This window comes from Megalobrama amblycephala, linkage group LG2 (assembly GCF_018812025.1).
Source record: "Megalobrama amblycephala isolate DHTTF-2021 linkage group LG2, ASM1881202v1, whole genome shotgun sequence".
Taxonomy (NCBI): domain Eukaryota; kingdom Metazoa; phylum Chordata; class Actinopteri; order Cypriniformes; family Xenocyprididae; genus Megalobrama; species Megalobrama amblycephala.
The window spans coordinates 46,003,506-46,030,592 of record NC_063045.1 but is presented as its reverse complement, the minus strand read 5'-3'; the positions used below and the strand labels follow the sequence as shown (position 1 = coordinate 46,030,592).

Genomic DNA, 27,087 nt, shown 5'->3' with positions numbered 1-27,087 from the left:
TTGAAGCAAGACCTCAAATTCTGAAATGAAATGAATGAACACAAAAGCTCAGCGGGTTACAGCAAAATCAGTCTCCTCTTCTATTGAGAACAACGAGGAGTGTGGCAGAAATAAAACCCAAGGAAAGCCATGGCTGCCAGTTTATGCTGTGCATAATAATAGATGAAAACAAAGAAAAGTCCAAAAGCAGAAACCTACCTATGGAGATGTGTGTTCATGGAAAGGTGTTAATCAATTTGATGTAACTTGGATGTTCTGTTTAAACATGCCATCTCCTGTTATTATACTCTATATCACAGCAGATGACTGGTACTCAAACATACAATGAACCTAGTTAAGGAAATGATGGGCTAAATTCACACCGCATTTTGATTTTCTGCTTAAAGGGATAGTTTACACAAAAATTTAAATTATCCCATAGTTTACCCACCCTCAAGCCATCCTAGTTGTATATGACTTTCTCCTTTCAGCCAAACACAATCGGAGTTATATTTAAAAATATCCTGGCTCTTCCAAGCTTAAAATGGGAGTGAATAGTGCCTCTTTTTTTTGAAGCCCAAAAAAGTGCATCCATCCATCATAAAAGTAATCCATACAGCTCCCAGGGGTTAATAAAGGCCTTCTGAAGTGAAGCGATGTGTTTTTTTGTTAGAAAAATATCCATAATTATAACTTTATTAACTGAAATTACTAGCTTCCGGTAATGACTGTACACACGTTCATTTGAGAGTCGAGTTCCAACGTATGACGTAGGCGTAGCGTAAGCTTAGGTGAGCGTAGACGCCTCTTGAGGTTCAAAGAAATAGGGCTTGGCAACAAACTCAAGCTCCCCTGGCATTTCTCTATAAAAATTCTCGTTTTAGACTTCCAATTCATGACCGGTGTTTTGTTTTGCTCTATCCTCTGCGCTTCTGCATTCAATATGTCATGCATCGGTCACTCTTCCAAAGGAACTAGAATCACGTACGATGTTTTTAACAGTTAATCATTTTTCAAAGAGTTAAACCAGGCAGGCTTAAACTTTCTGTAGTACTCAACACTGATTACTGTCAGATGGCAAAGGTGAATTTACTATAGAGACTTTACTGTAATGTCGTTACATGTAACTAGTTACTCCTTGTATTTGGCTGAAAGACAAAAGTCATTTACACCTAGGATGGCTTGAGGGTGAGTAAATTATGGGATAATTTTCATTTTTGGGTGAACGTTCCCTTTAAATCAGCCCTTTTAAATATGGCATATTTTGCTTCTAAACTTTGCATCATACAGATTTCCTAATACCTTTTAATATGATACATTTTGTTAATACATGAAATTATAAGAACATTGGACTTCCAGTCTTAAAGGTGCCATTGAACGTTTTTTTACAAGATGTAATATAAAAGTCTAAGTTGTCCCCTGAATGTGTCTGAAGTTTCAGATCAAAATACCCCATTTTTTAAAATTATTTTTTTAACTGCCTATTTTGGGGCATCATTAAATATGAGCCGATTCATGCTGCGGCCCCTTTAAATCTCGCGCTCCCCCGCCCACGGAGCTCGCGCTTGCCTTTAACGGCAAAGTTCACACAGCTAATATAACCCTCAAAATGGATCTTTACAAAGTGTTCGTCATGCATGCTGCATACATTGATCGGATTATGTGAGTATTGTATTTATTTGGATGTTTACATTTGATTCTGAATGAGTTTGAGGCTATGCTCTGTGGTTAACGGCTAATGCTACACTGTTGGAGAGATTTATAAAGAATAAAGTTGTGTTTATGAATTATACAAACTGCAAGTGTTTAATAATGAAAATAACGATGACTCTTTTCTCCGTGAATACAGTAAGAAACGATGGTAACTTTAACCACATTTAACAGTACATTAGCAACATGCTAACGAAACATTTAGAAAGACCATTTACAAATATCACTACAAATATCATGATATCATGGATCATGTCAGTTATTATCGCTCCATCTGCCATTTTTCGCTATTGTTCTTGCTTGCTTACCTAGTCTGTTGATTCAGCTGTACACATCCAGACATTAATACTGGCTGCCCTTGTTTAATGCTTGAACATGAGCTGGCATATGCAAATATTGGGGTCATACATATTAATGATCCCGACTGTTACGTAACAGTCAGTGTTATGTTGAGATTCGCCTGTTCCTCGGAGGTCTTTTAAACAAATGAGATTTATATAAGAAGGAGGAAACAATGGAGTTTGAGACTCACTGTATGTCATTTCCATGTACTGAACTCTTGTTATTTAACTATGCCAAGATAAATTAAATTTTTAATTCTAGGGCACCTTTAAAATTATGCATTAGCTTATTTATATAAACATATTTGAACTATATTACAGGGGTGGCAAACCTGGAGAGCCACAGTCCTGCAGAGTTTTGCTCCAACCCTAATCAAACACACCTGAACAAGCTAATCAAGGTCTGAAGGACAGAGATTGTAAATTATAGGGAGATGAGGGGGTCTGTATCTCTTACCATTGGAGAAAGCATAACGGCTAACTTAATCACGTGCGGCACCTCTCAGCCTATCGTGTAATGGCCTCTGGTCTCCTTCCCTGCCCGGTACCGCCAGAGCGTTAGCATTAGCAGTTATGCTTTTTTGGCTAAAGGTTGCAGGCAAGGTTACTAGGAAGCTACAGGCAGGTGAGTTTTTAAATCAGGGTTGGAGCAAAACTCTGCAGAACTGAGGCTCTCCAGGACCGGAGTTTGCCACCCCTGCTATATTATATAATTTAACTTATACTGTCAATATTTTCATACTGAATATTTTGCAATTCCTATTTTTTTATGGCAAGCATGCAATCATTTGTCTAACGTTGAGTTTGACTGAAAAAAAAAAAAAAAATGGAGAATTCACATAAAAATTATATGAATTTTAGCCTGACTGTTACAATATGTATTAGATTTATTTCCACACACACTAATGTTCAAAAGTTTGGGGTCGGTAAAACTTCGTAATGTTTTCTAAAAGAAGTCCCTTATGGTCACCAAGGCTGAATTTACTTGTTCAAAAATACAGTAAACATTAATACTGTTAAGTATTATTACAATTTTAAAATAAATGTTTTCTATTAAAATGTGATTTACTCCTGCATGGCAAAACTGAATTTTCAACATTATTACTCCAGTCTTCAGTGTCACATGATCCTTCTCATTCTAATATGCTGATTTGGTGCTCAAGAAACATTTCTTATCATTATCAATGTTAAAAAAAAAAAGTTGTGCTGCTTAATATTTGTTGAAACTGATATTATTTCTGGATTCTTTGATGATTCTTAGAAAGTTCAAAAGAACAACATTTATTTGAAAAGGAAATCTTTTGTAACACTTTAATGCATCCTTTAAAAAAAAAGAAAAAAAAAAAGACAATCTTACTGACTAACTTTTAAATTGTACTCTATGAAAGTGACCCAGATCAGAACTGAAAATGTCAGATTCATGTAATTGACAAATCTGGTGCACTTTGACAGTTTGAACTTACCTTAATGGAGTTTTGCTATGGCCTGTAGATCTGGCTAAAACTATAGTGGTGTAAACACGTCTACAGGAGTGAAGAGATAAATGAGGAACCAGAATATCTATTGTCTTCTCAAACCTAGGATTCTTTTAAGTGCATTTTTTAGCTCTAGGACAAGAACAGTGGCGATTTATGAACCATTAATCATTAGAATTCAGAGGATTCTGAAAGCTGCAACGACGTCTCACCTGCCCATCTGTTCCGATCGTTCCCCCGCAGTCTGTGAGCAGCTCAGACATGTCATAATAACTCACAAACTCCCACAGACAAGCCTCCAAGTTTAGGTTCCTGTAGAAGCGTAGAGCGCTCTGGCCTCTGAGGACAGGGCTGTACTGATATGGCAAAGCCTCACCGACACTCTCTATATTCTGCGTGGCCTTGGTCAGGAAGCCATGCCGTGTGGACACCTCATTAAAGTCCAGCAGATTGGAGCACCTGTGGTTTCCCACACGAGTGCCATCGGGGCTTAGAGTCAGCTCAAAATTGGACAGTGCACGAGTGGAGACCACAGGGAGCATGCCTGGAGCACATAAATGACAATTAACAAACTAAAATCACATTCATTTTACTGCCATGATATTAAAGAATGTGTCATACCACTATTAATAAGCTATAACACTGAAATATAGATGTGAAAAAGAAAAATCTTAGAAGCATTACATAATATAAGGTATAGTTCACCCAAAAATAAACAATTTTCAAAAACAATAATTTTCTTATTATTTACTCACCATTTTTTGCTAATTTTTCTGTATATTATTTTTATGTTGAACACAAAAAGGAGATATTTTGAAGAATGTGAATGCTCCACTTTTCTATATAACATTTTAGTCATCAAAACAACAAAAAAAGGCAATAAAAGTAGTTATGACACAGATTCAATTCTATACTTGCATATTAGTGCAAATGAGATTTTCATTGAATAATGTCTTAAATTTTGATTTTTTCCTCACACAAAGCTATCATATGGTTTCAGAAGATGATAAATATGGCGTACAAATCATATGAATTACTTTTATAGTTATATATAAAATATATATAAAGTTATATTCAAGAATGAAAAGCTATAAAATTTTCATTTATATTGTTTTTTGAATATTTTCAATAATGAAAAGCTATAAAATTTTCATTATATATATATATATATATATATATATATATATATATATATATATATATATATATATATATATATAAAGGCAATCCAAAAAGCAATATAAATGAAAATTTTATAGCTTTTCATTATTGAACAATCTTCAAAAATGGTCAATTATGTTAGAAGTTTTATGTAAAATAATCGTTAAATTGTTCATTTTTGCATGCAGTAAAGCAAGTTATCGCAGGGTATCATGGTATTGTAGGAAAATTTATGGAAAAGTATGGTTAAAAGCAGCTTTTGATGACTTAAGAAGTAATATTAACACATCCATTTTTGGTCTTGCTTGGCCTAGATTTCTGATGTGAAATATAACTTGACATTTTTTTCCCAAAATACTTCAAAATGCTGCACCCTTTTATTATTTTCATCCCAGAAATCATTTTGATGGAAAACGTTGCAGGCAAATTTGTGACATGACACTTCATGTTTATGTATCTTTCAGACTTTGATTTAGGCTTTTGAAGAGGGCTGTAATATTTAGTTTTGACAGCAAATAACGCATAAATCCCAAAAGAATACCATCCCCCCCCCCCCCCCCCCCCCCAAGGGGATATACGAGAAGTGTTTCTTTCGAAGGGGCTGAACTAAGCGAACAACCTGGCAGCCAGAGGGGAAATAATTCTCTCACCGTCTATGTGGGGCATGGTGACAGTAAGCTTGATGAGATTGGCATATTCAGAGTCTTCAGCGCCTGTATAACGTAGTTTGGCAGAAAAGGGCTCAGCACCTACTGTGCCCAATTTACGTGGCTGGCACATCCCTGCCCAGGAACATCAAAGACATGAAACATTACTTCAAGCATATTACCACCTACTGACAGTCTAATTCCACATTGCAAATGGTATATTATAACCAGCAGCTCAGGAAGAGCATAATGTTCTTTGGTGCTGCTATACAAAGCAAAGCATTTTTATATGATCCCACTTAATGTGATGGTTTCAGGCTCACCTTCCTCCATGCTAATAGACACAATGGGGCTGCTCAGCTCCAGCCCTTCATTGCCGTTAGAATTCACGGCACGGGCCGCGCACTGCACTCTAGAGCCCGCTTGGAAGTAAATGGAGTCTAGGGTTATCATTTTGGAAGACGTAAAGAAGGTATCAAAGTCAGCCTCTCTCATGGGGCTGGTGACGCCATCCGGACCACTGGGGGCGCTGATGAGCCATCGGTAACGAGTCAGTGTGTCGTTGATGTGTTCGCTTATACAGATAGAGCCTGTTTTGTCATAGTCAGGATATTTAGGGTTGCAGGCCTGGATAAGTCAGAGAAATATACAAGAACAAGAAATAAAATATGATCGTGGAGCCACAAGGAAAACACTACCGTTCAAAAGTTTGAGGTCAGTATGATTTTTTTTTTAAAGAAATGTATATATAAAAATGTTTCTTGAGTGCCAAAAACAACATATTAGAATCATTTTTGAAGAATCATGTGACTGAAGACTAGAGTAATGGCTGCTGAAAATTCACCTTTGCCATCAATACAATTCAAGGAATAAATTACATTTTAAAATATATTAAGTTATTTTTTATATTTAAATTAAAATTTAAATTATTTAATATATTAAAATATTAAAACAATTATTTTAAAATCATAATAATTACACTATATTTTTGATCAAATAAATGCAGTCTTGGTGAGCATAAGAGACTTTTACTTTCAAAAACATAAAAAAAAAAAAAATCTTACTGACCCCAAACTTTTAAACAGTAGTTATATTATATTAATAGTTATAATATAATATAATATAATATAATAATCGTGATATATATATATATATATATATATATATATATATCGTATAATATATATATAATACAATATAATAATCGTGATTAATCGCACCCAAAATAAAAGTTTGTGTTTACATAATATATGTAAATTTTATATATATAAAATGTATATTATATATACACACACACACATTTAAATATTTTATATATAAATATAACATATTTTTGTGAAATATATACATGCGTGTGTGTATTTATATATACAGTACATAATAAATATACACAGTACACACACATTATGTTAACACAAATTTTTACTTTGGATGTGATTAATCACGATTAATCATTTGCCAGCACTAAAATATAATATAATACATGAATATGGTAATCATTGAATACCATGGTACACATTTCTGTGGTAGCAGTCCTTTACTGTAAGGGAAAAATCCACACAACAAGGTTCGCACACAAGCGACTTCTGTTTAATAATTTATCACAAGGAACAACACAGAGGATTTAAAAGATTAAACATTGTTTGTGTTTCTTGTGCTCTTTCATAAAGTCCTTATGATTTAAGAACATCACAACTGTGAGGCCTTTATTACCATATTTTTTATAGCTTAAGATTTGAAAAATCATTATAATCTTATAATCTTTTTCATTCACTTGTACCTCAAGGACCAAACAAAACTTGATAAAACAACCACATAATTAGTATTAAAAATGCATTGAAACTTAATATATTAATGATGTTGGTCAAGTGGGAAACCTTCTGAGAACCTTCTGACTGACTTATCTACTGACAAACCTACCGTGACACAGACGACGGGGTATCCGGCAGGTGGGTGGGCATTTTCTTTGGTTCTTCTGACATCATCATAGTGTAACAGTGACACAACATGAGGCAGGGAAGGGAATGTGACGTCAGCCATACTGTTGCTCTCCTCAATGTACACTATGGCTTTAGTCATCTGCCAATACATGAGACAGATTTTAAATTCACATTAATTGTTCATTAAACTTAAAATCTGAAGAATGTACCGCGAGGAACATTATGAACATTTCTCACCTGGATTTCAGCAATCATGTTCTCGTCTGGTTTCAGGTGGACTGTGAAGGCCTCTCTCATCTCTCTTACGCTATCAAACAGAATCTCCACCTCCACTACATGCTCGATCTCACCCGTTTTAAACTCGACATCTGCACACACAAAATATCTAATTGCATACACTAAAAGATAAACAACATCCTGATATTTCTTCTCCTAAATGCTTCCACACCTGATTGGATTTGTCATTTGCATTCTGAACTCTATATAACCTGATGTAGACAGGAAATGCATGCATGTGGAAGCTGCTGGGAGCCACCTGCCAATCTACAAAGGATAATTAGATGCTGCATATTCAGAATGCAAATGACCCGTTCTGGCCTCTAGAAGCCCTACCGAGGGAGATGGGATGGTAGTCTTCTCCGGATATGGCAGAGCCGTCCTTTGTGTGCACCCTCACCAGAGACACTTTCGAAGCATCTCCTGTCCTGCGGATGGGGATCTTCACCAACGTCATCTGCCCTGACTCTTTTGGTTCACTAACACTGAACTTTGTCTCGGCAAACTTGATGATAGGCTCTGACAGTGGAAAATAAATGGTTAGAGAAGACAGATGAGAATTGAGAAGTTTTTGTTCATTAAAAGATTCTGAGCCAAAGAGAATCTGTAAGAGTGTACTGAAGTTTGACCCAAATTCTAGAAATCTGAAACGAAATGTCAGGTATTTACATTTAATATTCATCTAAAGTGCATTTCAAATGAAAACCGCTGTGATGAAAAATGTGTCTTTCTTACTGTCAGTGTTGTCATTGATCTTTACGAGCATTTCGTTCTGAATGCCTATGGACGCTCCATACGGCGAGTCACTCTTCGCGCTCCCCAGAACCAGCCTCAGTTCCTCCTCCTCCTCATGAATCGAATCATCCACAAGTTTTAGCACACACGGTTTGTCAGCCTCACCTAGGGATCAAAACATGGAGACCAAAGTCTGAACAAAGAAAACAGCTTAACTATTTTTTCACCGTTCTAGATCTGACATTGTCTTGTGAGATCATGACCTCCTTTTTGGACAAATGTTTTTCACTTGAATGGCAGATATCAATTAAAGGTAAAGTGTGTCATTTTTACTTGTATATTTCAGGTTTTATTCGTTCATTCATTCATTTCTTTGTTTGTTCATTCATTTATTCAGTTGTATTCTTCCTATTACATATCCTAGCTTACAAAGTGGTTCATCAATTTCATATTACAAAAGCCACTTTTCCACCATCATGCCAAACAGTTCTCATTGTTTAAAGGTGCCGTAGAACATCTTTTTAAAAGATGTAATATAAGTCTAAGGTGTCCCCTGAATGTGTCTGTGAAGTTTCAGCTCAAAATACCCCATAGATTTTTTTAAAATTTATTAAACTACCTATTTTGGGGCATCATTAAATATGAGCCGATTTAGGCTGTGGCCCCTTTAAATCTCGCGCTCCCCGCCCACGGAGCTCGCGCTTGTCTTTAACAGCCTAAACACAGTTCAAACAGCTAATATAACCCTCAAAATTGTTCTTTACAAAGTGTTCGTCATGCAGCATGTCTAATCGCGTAAGTATGGTATTTATTTGGATGTTTACATTTGATTCTGAATGAGTTTGATAGTGCTCCGTGGCTAAAGCTAACATTACACACTGTTGGAGAGATTTATAAAGAATGAAATTGTGTTTATGAATTATACAGACTGCAAGTGTTTAAAAATGAAAATAGTGACGGCTCTTGTCTCCGTGAATACAGTAAGAAAAGATGGTAACTTTAACCACATTTAACAGTACATTAGCAACATGCTAACAAAACATTTAGAAAGACAATTTACAAATATCACTAAAAATATCATGATATCATGGATCATGTCAGTTATTATCGCTCCATCTGCCATTTTTCGCTGTTGTCCTTGCTTGCTTATCTAGTCTGATGATTCAGCTGTGCACATCCAGAAGTTAATACTGGCTGCCCTTGTCTAATGGCTTGAACATGGGCTGGCATATGCAAATATTGGGGGCGTACATATTAATGATTCCGACCGTTACGTAACAGTCAGTGTTATGTTGAGATTCGCCTGTTTTTCGAAGGTCTTTTAAACAAATGAGATTTATATAAGAAGGAGGAAACAATGGTGTTTGAGACTCACTGTATGTCATTCCATGTACTGAACTCTTGTTATTTAATTATGCCAAGATAAATAAAATTTTTAATTCTAGGGCACCTTTAACTGTTCAATTCCATGCCAGTCCAGCCAAGCAGATAGGGTTTCATTTTCCACTGTGAGTTAACAAACGACATGATTTATAAATAGCGACCGTGTTATGGAGGATGATCAGATATTTCTTTTAATTTTATTATTAGCTTGTGTTAACTTTTGCTACAGAGAAACCGATAGCCAGTCAACAGACAAATGACAAATCCTGAGTGGTGATGTCACTATACACAATATTCATTAATTACTCACCCTCATGTCGTCCCAAACCCGTAAGACCTTCATTTGTCTCCGGAACACAAATTAAGATATTTTTGATGAAATCCGAGGTTATCTGATCCACACATACGACATTGCACCTTTTGAGGTCCAGAAAGGTACTAAACTGTATGAAATACTAAAGCAGTAAGAGAGGGGACAGACAAATTTGTTCGTTATTTTTGTTTTGTTTTTGCTCACAAAAATTATTCTCGTCACTTCACTGTAGTCACATCGACAGTTTTAATGATGTCTTTAGTACCTTTCTGGACCTCAAAAGGTGCAATGTCGTTGCTGACTATGTGTGTATCAGATACCCTCGGATTTCATCAAAAATATGTTAATTTGTGTTCCGAAGATGTTCCAAATGAAGTTCTTACGGGTTTGTAATTAATGACAGAAATTTCATCTTTGGGTGAACTAACCCTTTAACTGGAAACACTTCAGGATTTTCGAAGTCGTTACCTGCTTGGCTGAAATCTACAGGATGTCCGGGAGACGTGTATGTCGCGTTCTTTAACGGTCCGCCTGGAAACAAATGCCGTGACACCAAACACCCTCGTGGAAGAAGAATGTCTTCGTATTTACAACTGTGAGAATGAGCACTTACCAGGATCAACTAAATGCTGGATTTTCAAAAGTATGTGAAGTTTGCGGATGCATTGTTGCAGTAAACTTGCACAACATTCTTAAATTAATAATTTATTAGATGCACGCCAGTCTGTTATTGTAGGGACATCAACTTCACATTTTCATGCCCCTAAACATGATGCGTGACAAAACGAACTAATTGGTTGCGTTACATGTTAGTCAAACGTTCTCTTGGGCAGTCCTTAGCCAATGAAAGCTGCGATAGAGCCCAGACCCTCTGCCTTTAGTCTGAAGTTCTAGCTACACGAGACCTCTACACACATTCTATATAAAATATAACTGGAACCATTCCTTACTGTTCTTAGAACCGTTCGGCCCAACAGTGGAAAATCAGCTAATGGCGAGCCTTGCAAATGTGAAGTATATGTTTTGTTTTGTTTTCTGTTTAATTCACTAACCTAATTGTTCGTTCGCTAGTTTTTTTTTTGTTTATTCAGTTGTACACACCCCTTACCCCCATTCTACATCCCAACTTACATAAAGGGTCATCAATTGTATATTTTACTTGAATTTGGGAAAATAAATTTGAAGCATGTGATTTTTTTTAATGGTTTAATTCTCGTTCGTTCGTTCGGGCAGTTGTGGCCTAATGGTTAAAGAGTCCGACTGGTAACCCGAAGGTTCTGGGTTTGATTCTCAATACCCGCAAGAAATGACTGAAGTGCCCTTGAGCAAGGCACCTAACCCCCAGTCGCTCCCCGAGCGCCACAGCAAAATGGCTGCTCACAGCTCTGGGTGTGTGTGTCCACAGTTTGCAGTGTGTGTGTTCACTACTCGCTACTCCTAATATGTGTTCACTAATTAGAGTACAGTTAAATGCAAAAGACAAATTCTGAGTATGGGTTACCATAATTGGCCACAATTAATGTCCCATCCATCCATCCATCCATCCATCCTTTGTTTATTCATTTATTTGTTTGTTCATTTATTAATTCATTTATCATCATTTGTTTGTACTTCCCTCCAATCCATATCCCACCTTACATAAGAGCATATTTACCAGGCAAGAATGTTACGATGGACACATCAGTGTTGGGTCTCTCATCAAAGTCAGACACCACCTGTGCAGAGCCCTGCCGGGTGTAGCAACGTACAGTGGACTTGTGTCTGATGTCTCCGCTGCGGTGTACCATTGCAGTGATGTGACCTTCACTCTCCTCTGCAGTCATAATGGCCTGTTTAAATTGCAACTTTGGCACTGAAAAAAAAAAGAATATACAAATCTAGATGGTCTAATACAACAATCTACCTATAACTAATGAACAAAAACTAGTAATAAGCGAGTCATTCATTCAAATATATGAAAAATTATAGGCCTTTCCCCACTGTGTTTATCATTGTGTTAAACCCGGCTTTTAACACTGGGTAGAGGAACGTTTCACACTTAGCACTGCTTTTGCAGCGTTAACTTTGAATTACGGTGCTAAACATGCAACACTGCTGTTTTAGAATGTTATGGCTAGATGCTTAGCAAAAGGTGCCCAATCGTATGCCTCATATTCACATGCGTTGGACAGTAGATGTGTAGCATAAACAATAGTCTCGGGGGAAAAATGGCAAATGGTGATGAAAAAAGCATAAACGAAAGTGAAGAAGAGACTGTTTTATTCTTAACTTTATAGTCCACTCAGGAAAACCTTGATACCTGAACCTTTATGTAAACTGGTTGCATGCTGCACTCGTTCAATAAAATTGACACAGCAAATATGCAAATAAGGATGTTAAGCCAGGGTTTAGGAATGTACATTCTGAACTATTTCAAGCATGAAAAGTCCTTATATATGTGTGTGTGTGTGTGTCTCAATCACAATTTTGTTAGGAAAAATCTTCAAAAATACTCACAGTCTGAAATGGAGTCGTTGATAAAGACGGTGACTTTTGCCGGCTCTCCCAGAATTCCATTGGAGGGCATCCGGAGAATAAGCTCAAATCTCTCTGTTCCTTCCAGAACGGGCTGGCCTAGGTCATCCAGTATGGTGACTCGGACCATCTGCATGCTCACACCAGGTGCAAAGTCCACGTTTCTGCTGATTCCCACATAGTCTATCCCCGCTAGTGGATGAACACACAGAAATACGGCTAAGGTCAGAGAGAGATCAGACTGGATTTAATGGTAGAAGCACTGGATTCTCACTTTCGATTAATCCTCTCTCAGAGAGACTGCCGTTTCTGCTTTTTCTTCTTTTTTGTTGAGGGATCAATGTACATTATAGAACTTACAGCTAAGTTTGGGTTGACTGAGCACAGAGGACTCGGATGAACAGAGATTTTTTTTTATTTCAGCTTTGCGAAGAGCTCATAGCTGCATCTTTGATGCCACAAGTCACTTGCTCAAGGACTAAGCCAAAAGAGTCAATAACACTTACTCGCACATTTATGAAAGACCCTGAACTGTCATGTTCAGCATTTTACAGTTCCCAAGTTTGCTGGGATGACAGGAACTGGAGATATAAGACTTGAAAAGAATTAAAGATAACTTTTAAAAAATGTTTTGTTTTTTTTGTTTACCCCCTTACCCCCATTCTACATCCCAACTTACATAAAGGGTCATCAATTGTATATTTTACTTGAATTTGGGAAAATAAAGTTGAAGCATGTGATTTTTTTAACGGTTTAATTCTCGTTCGTTCGTTTGGGCAGTTTTGGCCTAATGGTTAAAGAGTCCGACTGGTAACCCGAAGGTTCTGGGTTTGATTCTCAATACCTGCAGGAAATGACTGAAGTGCCCTTGAGCAAGGCATCTAATCTCCAGTCGCTCCCCGAGCGCCACAGCAAAATGGCTGCTCACAGCTCTGGGTGTGCGTGTCCACAGTTTGCAGTGTGTGTGTTCACTACTCGCTACTAATATGTGTGCACTAACTAGAGCATTTATTTTTTTTCAGGTCAGGATTCATCAACCAAAAAAGGATTCATTTAGTTTTACACTGAGTTTCACTGGCCATTAAATAAAATGAACTCTACCTCTAAGGGCCAGATTTACTAAAAAGGGCAAATTAGCATGAGACCGCAACCCCATAAAAATTCAGATGGGAGTGGAAAGTTCTGCGGGTGATTTACTGACAATGCACATGTTAAAGAACACGGATGCAGCCAGATCATTTCCATATTGACCAATGCAGTAAGTCTATCAAGAGCAGCGCAAATTCACATAGGGTCGCAAACAATCAGAGCCAATGATAATCAAGTGCATGTGATCTACCAACAACACAGGTGCAAAATGGCTTAAGGGGATAGTTCACCCAAAAATGAAAATTTTGTCATCATTTACTCACCCTCAAGTTGTTCCAAACCTGTACAAATTTCTTTGTTCTGCTGTACACAAAGAAAGCTATTTGTAACCAAGCAGATCTTGCCCCCCATTGACTGCCATAGTATTTTTTTCCTACTATGTAAGACAACTTAAGGGTGAGTAAATGATGACAAAATTTTTGGGTAAACTACCCCTTTAATACATGCTTTTATTTTGGGGTATTAAATAATGGCACAAATACTAGTAAACAGACTAGTCGCAAACCTTCGTAAATCATGTTGCATTTAAATACTCTCCTCCCATAAATACTGCGTCTGAAAGAGAAACTCCTACAAATGCACATGCAATAAGATCACATGCAAAAATAACTGTCGCCTTTTCATCGCTAATTTTTCACTGCATGTCTTATCCTGACAGTAAATCCTGATAGTATATTATTTTTTACTATTTTTTTTTTTAGTTTTTTTAACTCCAAAAGAGGGTTTGCGTTGGCGCAAGCTGTTAACAAATCTGGCACTAAGGCTTTTATATGTAAATGACCTCTGTTATGATTGGCTAACTTTGCCGAAATCTGTATGAAATGAGTAACAATGCTGGTTGAGGATGGGGAAAAAAGGATGGACTACTGGGAAAATCCAACGGCACTCACCTTCAGCAGAAACAGGGTCTGTTTTGCGGGATCTCACAGTGACTGTAGCTTTTTTAGAGAGATCCGTCCCTGTCCTCCATACAAGGACTTCAACGTGGCCATCGCTCTCATCGACGTGATACTCCTGATTGCCAAAGTAGAACATAGGAGCTGTGGGGCATAAACAGAAAATTTTACATGGGCAATGAATTTCCATGAGCTACATTCTTTAAATTTGAAAATCATTCAAAACCCCAAAAAAGTTTAATTATTTGATCTAATGCTATTATTTTTCTTAATTTTATTTTGTTGCTATGTCTAGCTATTTATACATATATACCACATTAGTATACACTCCTGGCAAGGCAAAAATGGCAAAATATTCAGTGGTCTTTTAATGTTCTTAACCATTTTAAATTTTTGAATCAAATCACTGGTCAGGAAATTAGCAAGAATTGCACAAATACTGTAGATAAATTAACTTAGCACAGAATAGCCTTCCCCAACTTGTAGACACCTTTTTACAGGAAGAAGGGTCAGTGTTGTTCCATTCAATGTTAATGGCTTCAAACTGTTCATGAGCAGCTGAAAAATGTTCATTTGAGTTTACTGTAAGACCAAATATTCACTACAGGGTTCAAACATAAGCCTGATGGACTTGTTCTCAAGCCACTTCTTGGTTGTCTTTTCAATTTTGGCAGGAGCATTGTCTTGTTGAAAAATAACATCTGATCATTCCTCTTTATATAACTTTTCATTTGTGGGAAGCAAGCCACTCTGCAATATTCTCCTGTACTCTAAAGCATTAAATGACTTTTCACAGTGAAGTAGCTCACCAATACCAGCAGCTAAAAAGGGTTCTCACACAATGACACCTCTTCCTCCATGCTTCACTGTGTTAGAGATGCATTATTATTATTATTATTATTATTATATTTCTCACCAGATTTTCAAAGACACTTCATTCCGTCTTTGATGATTTTATGAGAAAGCAATAGCTTTTTTAAGTAATGCATTTGCTTAAATTTTGCTAATTTCCTGACCAAGGTTAAAACAATTAAAAGCTTAGAATTTAGCTATTTTGGGCTTGGCCCATTATTTTTTTTTTTTTGTCCAGGAGAGTGTACACATATAAACAAACATGCAAACTGAATATATTATAAACTTATATTCTATACTTTATTTACATTTATTGTTAAATGTACATGTTTATTTATGTTTATTGCTATTATAATGATTTTTTCTTTGTTTTTTCTTCATTGCTTTATTTAGTTATGATATTGGACAGTTTTAATATTTTTCTTTAACATGAAGGATGAAAATATGTAAGCCTTGTAAACCCAATTAAATATAATGTTCAAAAGTTTCACTGTTAATGTTCACAGTTACACAAATGCAATTTCAAACCAATTTAAAAAGTATTTTAGAGCAGAACATAACTTTACAGTTTTATTCATTACAGAAATTAATGAATTTTTCATGACCTTTAAGATTTTTTAATTTAAATATTTCCAGATATGTATTCCATGACTGCGGGAACTCTGTTGATTGCAGTTATTGAAATTAAACTATATGAACCATCTCTCAAACTCAACCCACCTCCATTTTATTCTGTGGCATACAAGAACATCTTATTATTTGCATTTAATTGTCAAGTGTGAGAAAAACCCTTGCAATATTCATATACTGAATAGTAAATCAACCTCCTACCAAGTAATAAAAGGTGTACGATTGCTAAAACCACCATCTCAACACCACTGTTCAGTTTGCTGAATGAACAGTGGATGCCAGTCTCCATGACAACAAGCTGACACCTTGCATCAAGGTTTCTGTTTTTCTCACCCGCAGTGTCTAAGAGCAGAGGTCCCTAGGAGAGGATTCAACAGCTGTCATCTTGCATTATCTACAGGAAGCCACTTACAAAGAAATGCCTGTAACCTGCCTATAACCTCTCTGTTCAGAACACACTCCAAACATAAGATCAGGTCACAAATTACAGGGTTTAGAATGGATTCATGGTATATAAGGTATAAATACCCTGTGCTAAGTTTTTGTAGATGTTGTTGTATATCTGCAAGAATTAACAGACCAAAACACTATCATTTTCTAGCTGGGGCATAGTGGTTAGTGCAGATGGTTCTGACATACACACCGCCATAGATTTAATACATAGATTCCTCAATAGCATCTCCATCAGCCATATTGGAACACTTGAGAGCAAGTTGACTGTGTGTCCACAGTTATACACATGTATGGATAATCTATATCTGCAATAGACTTCAGCAAATTATTTTCATAGGATTTAGGTTTTCATTAATGTTAGATAATTCTGCGAATACTAAAAAAGTATATATTGAGTTAATACGCATAAAAACACGAACCAACACATTCTTACCTGTGAAACATTATCCCATTTCTTCGGGAATTTCAGCAGTTTTACAACCAGAGACTGCGCAATGTTGTGGTCAGTGTTGGGTAACTGAGTTACGTAATCAGATTCCTTTTTCAAGTAACTAGTAAAGTATCACATTACTTTTTCAATTTACAACAAAATATCAAAGTTACTTTTTCAATTAAGTAACTTTTTCACATTTATTGTCTGACAGCTCTCCTGTCCTCATGTTGAGAGAAATAAAGTGCAGAGGTGTTGTGTGCGCTGTGTGAACATGATGGTTATTGTAGTTCTAGACTAAATGAATAACAACAGTGAAATGCAATCTCAGAATTTTATCCAAACCTGTAATAAATAAATATATTAAAATTACACAAATACACTTTATGTATTTAATTTCATTTTATTAACTATTGTCCTTGCTGCTGACCTTTAATGATCTAATTCAACCATACTAATAAGCAAAAATGACTTTAGATTAGATTTAGAAATAAGAGTGTTGAACTTCCTGCTCCTGTATCCTATTCTTCTTTAATTCAAAATGGCAGCACAGCTGAAAGGTTTGTTTGAGCTGCGCCCTCTACTGTACAGGTGAAAAACATGCATTTCCTTCAGCTTGAGGCTTATTCATTTCACTTTACTTTTCACTTGAGGGTGTTAACATTTGCCAAAAATAGAACATTTTTTTTTTTTTATGTTATTAAAAAAAACAAACAAAACAAAAAACAAGCAAGCCCAGTCAAGGTTAGAAAAAGTAAGCATTACTTTTCATAAAAAGTAACTAAGTAACACAATTAGTTAGTTTTTAAATGGAGTAACACAATATTGTAATGCATTACTTTTAACTGGTTGTGGCACCTTTGAAAACTCATTGATTTTTACTGAGTGACAACAGCACTCACATGTTGACTGTTACAAGATGGTGGATGTGCCGACGTGTTTGGAGCGACTGATTGTGGCATCTATGTTTACATATCTATGTGCACCACAGCTATACTCTCATGCAGTCATGAGTCAGTGTTGTTATTGCTAACTAAAACAATTTTAAAAAAAAATCATAATTTCAAATAAAGCTGAAATGAAATAAAATATATATTATATGAAAAACAAACTTGTTTTATTTCAGTTAGTTACCAAGGCAACATTTCTAATTTTCATTTAAAGGCAGGGTAGGTAAAAAATTGTGTTCCAAATTTGTTTAAACTTTCTATATATATCCATGCATAATTAAAATGTAAGAACTCTGATAAAAAGAGTATAAAAATCGAGTGACTCTAGACTGTTTAATCTGTATTAAACACAGCTCATTATTTCCATCCGGGACGAAACATAGGATTGGCTTAGGCGACTGTCACTCTCTCGCAACCATGGCAACCACCCTTTTGCCACACATGACCTGCCCACTTGCGCGCGCACGTTTGATTTGGGGAATTCAAGAGGCATGGATCCTAGGAATACCAAAACAATGGCAGAGAAACAGCAAGCAAAATTCACAGTACCGGCCTATGCAGTTAGTGAAGGCAAACCAGGCAAAAAAAGGAAGACAGTAACAGTACAAGAAAAGGCAATGAACAAAAAGTCTTTGGATAAACAAAGAAATAAAACGCGAGTTAATATCGGCGTGGCTTTCCAGCGATGGCGAGAACTGAGGGAACTCAAGGGGCTGAAAAGTGACTCCTTGATGGCTTTATTTCTGCTGGACAGGTAAATCTTTCTTTTTGTATTTTGATCATACATATTTTTTTGTTTATTTTTTCATGAAGCATGTGTCATTAGCACACGTAGCTGTGTAATATAGCTAACATAACATTACTTAGCGAGCCGTAGTAGAGACGATAAATAATCTATAGGCCTAGCTCAAGATGATAGCTATAGTGTTGAATTGTGCATAATTTTGCTTTAGATATCTAAATACATGTTTAACAGATATAGGCCTAACGTTACTCCGCATCTAGGAACTTTTCTTAGAACTATATTTACCCTCTGTCTAACTCTTTTACCATGTTCACCTGTAAGTTTACCTGCACTTTTTTTTTCGCCTTTGTTTTGTTTTTATATTCTCTACCTATGTTTTCTGATGTCTTTATCTTGTATCTGTGTGTGTCGTACACACTTTGTTGTATGTGTGTGTTATTATTTTGTGTCTGCAATGCAGTTGTGAGTTGATATTTGAGTGTATGTTACTCTGTTTATCTGTAGAACAACGTATATGTTATGAATCTTACACGAAATTCATCTTCATCACAGTGTAAATGATGGTAATGGAAAAACGTGTATCATGCAACCTGTTTTTAGCTTTGCCTTATAGATAACTAGCTCGTTAGCGAATCAAAAAATATATATTTTAAACTTTACCAATATCAATATGCTAGCTTGATAGTGAGTACTAAAATACATCTTGTTTGTTTATCTTCATAATTATAAAGTTATTTTTATTACATGTGATTCTGACATGATGTCACTACATGCACTGTGCTCCTTCCTCTCCGCTCGTCTCAGGTAAATAATGCGTCTTCCAGCTCAGTGGTCGGAGTCGCACGTTCATGTGTTTTGGGGGCGTGGCTTTGGAAGGAGCCCAGAAGGGAGGGGGTGGAGTGAATGGAAATAATGAGCTGTCTTTAAAACAGTCGTGAGAGGTCTACAGACACTCGATTTTTATACTTTCTTTTTCAGAGTACTTACATTTTAATTATGTATTGATATATAAATAAAGTTTAAACAAATTTTGAAAAAAAGTTTTTTTATACATTTTTTACCTACCCTGCCTTTAAGTAGAAGTACTCAAATAAAAATACTAAAACTAAATCAAATTGAAAAGCTAAATAGAAATATTAAAAAGAACTGATAAAAAGAAAAACATAAAAAGAAAAACAGTTTAACATGAACAAACAATGAAAAACACTTTTAAACAATTTATTAATCTTAGTTAATGTTAATTTCTACATTTACTAATACATTATCAAAAGCAAAAGTGGTCTTTTAATATTATTTAATGAACCTGAACTTACAATGAACAGTTACAAATGGAACCTTATTGTAAGGTAAAGTTTAAAAGCCAATTCAAAATATTAATAAACATTATAATAGTATATAAATAGTGTGAGTTTTGTTCTGGCTCATTTTCCTTAATAGAAAACATACAAATATCAATAATTTCTGTATTTCAGTGCTTAATTCAAAACACCAACAATAAGATTATTTTATGTTTATATATTTCACATTTTATTTTTGACTATGCAAAAGACGCTAAAGTAATGTGAGTATTTGCAAATGTGTTTGTATTCAGTTCTCAACAACTGGGTTGTTGCCATGTGATTTTTCCCTTTTTAAAAAGAATTTTATTGTTTGCAATCACAAAGGTTGTAATAAAAAGAATAAAAAGAAAGAATAGCATTCATGGTTAAAATATTTTAAAATGATTCAATTCTTGAAAATGAGGGGAAGCATTAAAAAAGAATTAGCATGTTGAAATATTCAGAGCCGCAAGAGACGAAGGGTGAAGCTGAAGGTTAAAGCCCCCTCAGGGTAAAATCTCACACTGCATTATATTTTGATACACAGGCAGAAGCTTCAAGCAAACCCTTTTCAGGACTTATCACAGCATATAAGAACTGTGCTGAATCATCAGAGCGTTATTATACTCAGTAGGGGTAATGAGGAATGATTCATGCACAAAGCAGATGAGTGACGACATTTGCGCCACAGAGAGAAACTTGCACAAGATTCAATTTTAAGAAGAAGATACAATTAGACAAAACTGGTAATTATCAAATCCGTATGGATGTAGGCACATGGGGATAAGCCATATGCAGGTGTCCAAACAAACAGTCTGGATTAGACGGACACATTTTCATCTGCACTGTAAGATGCATATTCCAATTATGAAAAATAGCTTGTGTTCTTTCAAAACCTTCATTGTATTTGGCAAATATTGGTGTCTGTCTACCCCGAGATGTCCAGTTCCAATCAAAACCTCAGCACGTCATTTCTATTTCCGGAAGCCTGCTCTCAGGCACGAGTCTGTCAGTGCTTTTTAAAGCTTCAGGTGATGGATAAAAAAGTGTGTGTGTTCGACGTTTGTGGAAATTCATGTTTGAACTCGCTAGCGTGTCTGTCGGTAGCATGGAGTGCAGATGAGTTTATGCCGTTTTGACAGCTTTGTGAAACATCTTTGTGAAAACTAAGTATGAAATGGAGGTGGGAAACATTGAGATTTGTGCAGTATTTAGTTTTATCTGTCAAAAGCTGCAGCTATTTTTAAACTTCAAGGGAGAAATAAGATTATAAATTACTGTTAACATGGAACTGATTCTGAAAAGAGACATTAAAAGGGTGTTTTTGACATGTAGAGTCTTCTTTATGACATTCTTGTAATATTAGCTATAGCTGAACTGATTTGTAGTGAAACCACACTAAATCACTGGTAAACCATGGACTGTTCCTCATTACTGTGGTGAAATCAATGGAAACTGTTATTTCTATTGCAAAAAAAAGGACAATTTTACCACAGTGATCATAAAAATACATAACATGCAATGTTGTGTATTTTTAGTTTTATTTGAGTATTACATTGATTCTCTCACTACCTCACAAAACACATGCATAAGAAATATTTCAGTTTTTGCATGAATACTAACATTGTTTTTAGCTAGAGAAATACTGCTCTGATTAAATAGTTTATCAAAAATGTATATAGAAACATACTCGCTCAAAAGTTTGGGGTTGTTAAGATTTTTTTTCAAAGGTTTTGTAACAAGTCACCTATGCATTTTTTTAAACAAAAAAGAAATACAGTAAAAGCAGTAATATTGTGAAATATTATTCCAATTTAAAATAAAATTTAAATAACTGTAATTTATTTTTTATTTTTATTTAAAAAAAAATTTTTTTTTAAATGTTGAAAACAGTTGTGCTGCTTAATTTAATGTAAACTTTACAATTGTGCTGCTTAATAATTTTATGAAAACTTAAATTTTTTTTAGGATAAATACAAAGTTCAGAAGAACAGCATTTATTTGAAATAGAAATATTTTGTAACAATGTTAAAGTCTTTACTGCCATTTTGATCAATTTAATGTGTCCTTGATGAAAAGTATACATTTCTTAAAAAAAAAAATATATATATATATATAATAATAATAATAATAATAATAATTGTACTGACCCCAACCGGTAGTGTAAATAATAAGACCGACTGACAGAAAGATAGAAAGATAGGAAGGAAGTTCGTGAGGAAGGACGTTTGGAAGGAAGTACGGAAGGAAGTTCTCAAGGAAGTTCGTAAGTTGTAAGTAAGGAAGAAAGACAGACAGACAGACAGACAGACACTGTATTTAAAAGTAATATTTATTTTCTCTTGAACTGTAAAGAAATATACAGTGGGTACGGAAAGTATTCAGACCCCCTTAAATTTTTCACTCTTTGTTATATTGCAGCCATTTGCTAAAATCATTTAAGTTCATTTTTTTTTCCCTCAATGTACACACAGCACCCCATATTGACAGAAAAACACAGAATTGTTGATATTTTTGCAGATTTATTAAAAAAGAAAAACTGAAATATCACATGGTCCTAAGTATTCAGACCCTTTGTTCAGTATTTAGTAGAAGCACTCTTTTGATCTAATACAGCCATGAGTCTTTTTGGGAAAGATGCAACAAGTTTTTCACACCTGGATTTGAGGATCCTCTACCATTCCTTCTTGCAGATCCTCTCCAGTTCTGTCAGGTTGGATGGTAAACGTTGGTGGACAGACATTTTTAGGTCTCTCCAGAGATGCTCAATTGGGTTTAAGTCAGGGCTCTGGCTGGGCCATTCAAGAACAGTCACAGAGTTGTTGTGAAGCCACTCCTTCGTTATTTTAGCTGTGTGCTTAGGGTCATTGTCTTGTTGAAGGTAAACCTTCAGCCCAGTCTGAGGTTCTGAGCACTCTGGAGAAGGTTTTCGTCCAGGATATCCCTGTACTTGGCCGCATTCATCTTTCCTTCGATTGCAACCAGTCGTCCTGTCCCTGCAGCTGAAAAACACCCCCACAGCATGATGCTGCCACCACCATGCTTCACTGTTGGGACTGTATTGGACAGGTGATGAGCAGTGCCTGGTTTTCTCCACACATTCCGCTTAGAATTAAGGCCAAAAAGTTCTATCTTGGTGTCATCAGACCAGAGAATCTTATTTCTCACCATCTTGGCAAACTTCATGCGGGTTTTCATGTGTCTTGCACTGAGGAGAGGCTTCCGTCGGGCCACTCTGCCATAAAGCCCAGACTGGTGGAGGGCTGCAGTGATGGTTGACTTTCTACAACTTTCTCCCATCTCCTGACTGCATCTCTGGAGCTCAGCCACAGTGATCTTTGGGTTCTTCTTTACCTCTCTCACCAAGGCTCTTCTCCCCCGATAGCTCAGTTTGGCTGGACGGCCAGCTCTAGGAAGGGTTTTGGTCGTCCCAAACGTCTTCCATTTAAGGATTATGGAGGCCACAGTGCTCTTAGGAACCTTAAGTGCAGCAGAATTTTTTTTGTAACCTTGGCCAGATCTGTACCTTGCCACAATTCTTCAGGCAGTTCCTTTGACCTCATGACTCTCATTTGCTCTGACATGCACTGTGAGCTGTAAGGTCTTATATAGACAGGTGTGTGGCTTTCCTAATCAAGTCCAATCAGTATAATCAAACACAGCTGGACTCAAATGAAGGTGTAGAACCATCTCAAGGATGATCAGACTAAATGGACAGCACCTGAGTTAAATATATGAGTGTCACAGCAAAGGGTCTGAATACTTAGGACCATGTGAAATTTCAGTTTTTCTTTTTTAATAAATCTGCAAAAATGTCAACAATTCTGTGTTTTTCTGTCAATATGGGGTGCTGTGTGTACATTCATGAGGAAAAGAATGAACTTAAATGGCTGCAATATAACAAAGAGTGAAAAATTTAAGGGGGTCTGAATACTTTCCGTACCCACTGTAAACTAATACAACCATGGTGATTTTTCAAAACCAATAAAAAGAATAAATTAACCAACATAAACTACTATAACAGCATGTGAGCATTGGTCCACTATCCACATCTGAGCATTAAAGTAAGTATTGATTTAGTCTGGAGCTACACAGGTGGTAAACACTAATGCAGAGGCAGTCTTTATGGCCCGAGGCTTCAACAGCACTGATTTAGTACTGACAGATTTATGTGAGCAATAATACCTGTGTGTACATTCCACACAATAAATGACAGAACAGGAAACAGCACAAAGCATTTCTTCAGACAGCTGACTCTCTGATACTGCTGATACTGCTGACTGAGAACACCATTTTAGCTCAGTATGCGGCAGTTCTTGATGATCTACATGGTTTGGGGTGCATCTTCATGCTGCGTACTGTTTTCTACGTCTGTGAAAGCTAATGCACGAGGAGGTGATTTAGTGTATGTAATGTGAATATAATGCTCATTGACAGTCACAGTGCATGCCGTGTTGTGTGCTAATATTGGAGTTTCTCTAGACATAAACATTTGCTGTTCTCCGACTATGAACATCTGTCAGACAGACGCTCATGCTGACAGGCATTAATTTCAAACTACAGACAGGTGTCTCTGTAGATATACTTCATTCAAACAGATTTGTACACCACATTTTCTCATATTCTCTACCTACACCCAGGGCTATGCTGTCATACAAACAACGCTGAGCAGATAGCATCATGTCAAGCACTAATCTCTGGTTCTTGAATGGTCTCAGCCTCAGGCGGCACACGTACAGACCTCTAACAGTACATTCACTGACCGTCTGATGCATGTTGCACTATTGAGCAGCACAACTGTATACAACATTGATAAATGTTTCTTGAGCAGCAAATCAGCATATTAGAATGATTTCTGAAGGATCATGTGACACTGAAGACTGAAGTAATGATGCTGAAAATTCAGCTTTGCCATCACAGGGAATGCATTATATTTTAAAGTGGACCTATTATGCAAAATTCACTTTTGCATGGTGTTTGGCTATAAATGTGTGTTGGCAGTGTGTGTACACAACCACCCTATAATGATAAAAAAAAAAAAATCCACCCTCTCCTTTTTTTTTAATCCTCATAAATCATAAGCAGTGTCTCAGAACAAGCCGTTTCCAGATCCCTGGCAATGTGACATCACATTAGCCATAGGCCCTGCCCACGAATGTTGACAGACACTGCCGTTTTAACATAGAACCGCCCTGAGCGAGTTCACAGTGAGTTGTACAGTCTGCCATTGCTGCACTGACGGGAATGTCTCCCAAGCGTTTTAGGCGTTCTGTAGCTGGATGTATTAATCCACATACCTCTCCCATTTACTCCTGAAATCTGAGCCGCTGAAGACGAGGTGGATTAATTTTGTTTTCCAAGAAAATTCTCCCTCAATTCTACCGAAATTCATTTATGTCTGCGTGAATCATTTCACACCGAACTGCTTTGTGAATGAATATCAATACAAAGTGACAATACAAAACAGAGGTTGTGCTAAATATGTGCTACTCAAGGATATACAAGTACAAACTGTTTGTGATCCAGCTTACAGTCTCCAGAGTGATACTGGATACGGCAGTAATGAAGGTGAGAGCACTTTATTACAGTTCATCGGAGTTGATTTACGGAAATAAAGTGTACCAATTTATTAAGCACCTCCCGAAAAGGCATAAGGTCTTTATATATTTGTTTACTGTTAGTTGTAACAAGTGTTTCTGTGTACTTCATGATGTATGTTGATGATAATGCAAGGGAGAGAGAGAGTTTATGGATAATATTTTAATGCACACTTGCACTGTGTTTTATTAAGAACATTATCTAGAGTGAAAACATACGCTTCTTATTTTGTGTGAAGTACAATAAACATCATAAAACTCATCTGTAAAGTTTTGGCCATCATTTGGACGGTACAACAGGCCTGTACTAATATAGTGGATAAAAACAAGAAGACAATATAAGTTATAACCGTAATTAAACTAAACTATACCTGTTCTATCTCCATGCAGCATATATTCAGAAATACGTAACGAGTTCTGATTCTGCCAGCGGTTCCTGTGTTGTGATTCGACAGCAGCTTAGCTTACCGGTTGTGGTCCATAAACAACGCCTTCTCCAGACAAAGAGGGAACTGCTCCATCTTTCAAGAATAATCTTTGTGCGAATCCGGCATTAAACTGATTGAGATTGAGGAAGCTGTCCTCAGCAAAATGTGCTGCACATAGTTTTACATGTGGATTATAATTTTCGGGAACCGAGTTAAACATAAATTGTAACCATTGATCTCTAAGTACAGCGTCCCTGGGAAGGCCAAACAAAGGTGATTGGACTGCGGGATGAAAATAACAGCGTTTCGACGACATAGCGACAAACACACTCTACAAACGAGACTCTTGCTCTTCTCCGTGGGAGCGCAACAAGACCACGCCCCCTTTTTTTGTGTATTCCTGTGGGCGGAGGTTAGTCAAAAAACTGTTTTAGTGACGTCATTAAAGAAGGAAGTAGAGGGATGTAGTCCAAACTGGCCGTTCGATGTAGGCGACTTCTGTTAAATAAAATATCTCGCTTGGCATTGAACTTTGAGCTTTAAAATTTTACAGATTTTATTTATACTCTAACAACAACATTACACACTAACTAAAGTTTGAAACATGGGATCACGAAGAACGGGACCTTTAAAGGGCACACACTGAAACGGCGCGTTTTTGGTCAACCACAAAAAGTGGCAAATTTAACATGCTATAAAAAATTATCTGTTGGGTATTTTGAGCTAAAACTTCACATGCACACTCTGGGGACACCAGAAACTTATTTTACATCTTGTAAAATGAGGCATAATAGGTCACTGTTAAAATATATAAAATAGAAAACAATCTGCTTTAAATTGGCTTATTATCATTAATTTTGAAAACATTTGTGCTGCTTAATATTTTTTTTCAGGATTCTTTGATGAATAGAAAGTTTAATAGAAAGTTAATGAATTCTTGCTGAATAAAAGTATTAATTTCTTTCAGAAATCACATAGAATGGAAATTCTACACAATTATATTTATGTAGTAAAATCAATTTCAGTGGTCATGATTGGTCATTTTACATATACTGTAAAACAAGTGGGTCTTTCTGTTTAAGTACCCAGAATACCCTGCAGTCTGGCTGTTCGACTATTTACACTAGATGCTGTATTCTTTATCTCTGCAGCAGAACATCTCTT

At 36.2% G+C, this 27,087-nt stretch overlaps 1 protein-coding gene across 1 annotated transcript in view; it reads right to left on the bottom strand.

Annotated features, from left to right (window-relative positions):
- frem2a (FRAS1 related extracellular matrix 2a) overlaps positions 1–27,087 on the bottom strand; it is a 77,308-nt gene that overhangs the window by 11,574 nt on the left and 38,647 nt on the right. Inside the window, exons 7-16 of the mRNA XM_048178943.1 lie at positions 14,514–14,663; positions 12,457–12,666; positions 11,615–11,812; positions 8,265–8,429; positions 7,866–8,048; positions 7,491–7,621; positions 7,234–7,392; positions 5,637–5,940; positions 5,317–5,448; positions 3,718–4,049 (exon numbers count right to left, since the gene is read on the bottom strand). Coding sequence (XP_048034900.1) covers positions 3,718–4,049; positions 5,317–5,448; positions 5,637–5,940; positions 7,234–7,392; positions 7,491–7,621; positions 7,866–8,048; positions 8,265–8,429; positions 11,615–11,812; positions 12,457–12,666; positions 14,514–14,663 — 1,964 coding nt within the window. The remainder of the gene's footprint in view (positions 1–3,717; positions 4,050–5,316; positions 5,449–5,636; positions 5,941–7,233; positions 7,393–7,490; positions 7,622–7,865; positions 8,049–8,264; positions 8,430–11,614; positions 11,813–12,456; positions 12,667–14,513; positions 14,664–27,087) is intronic.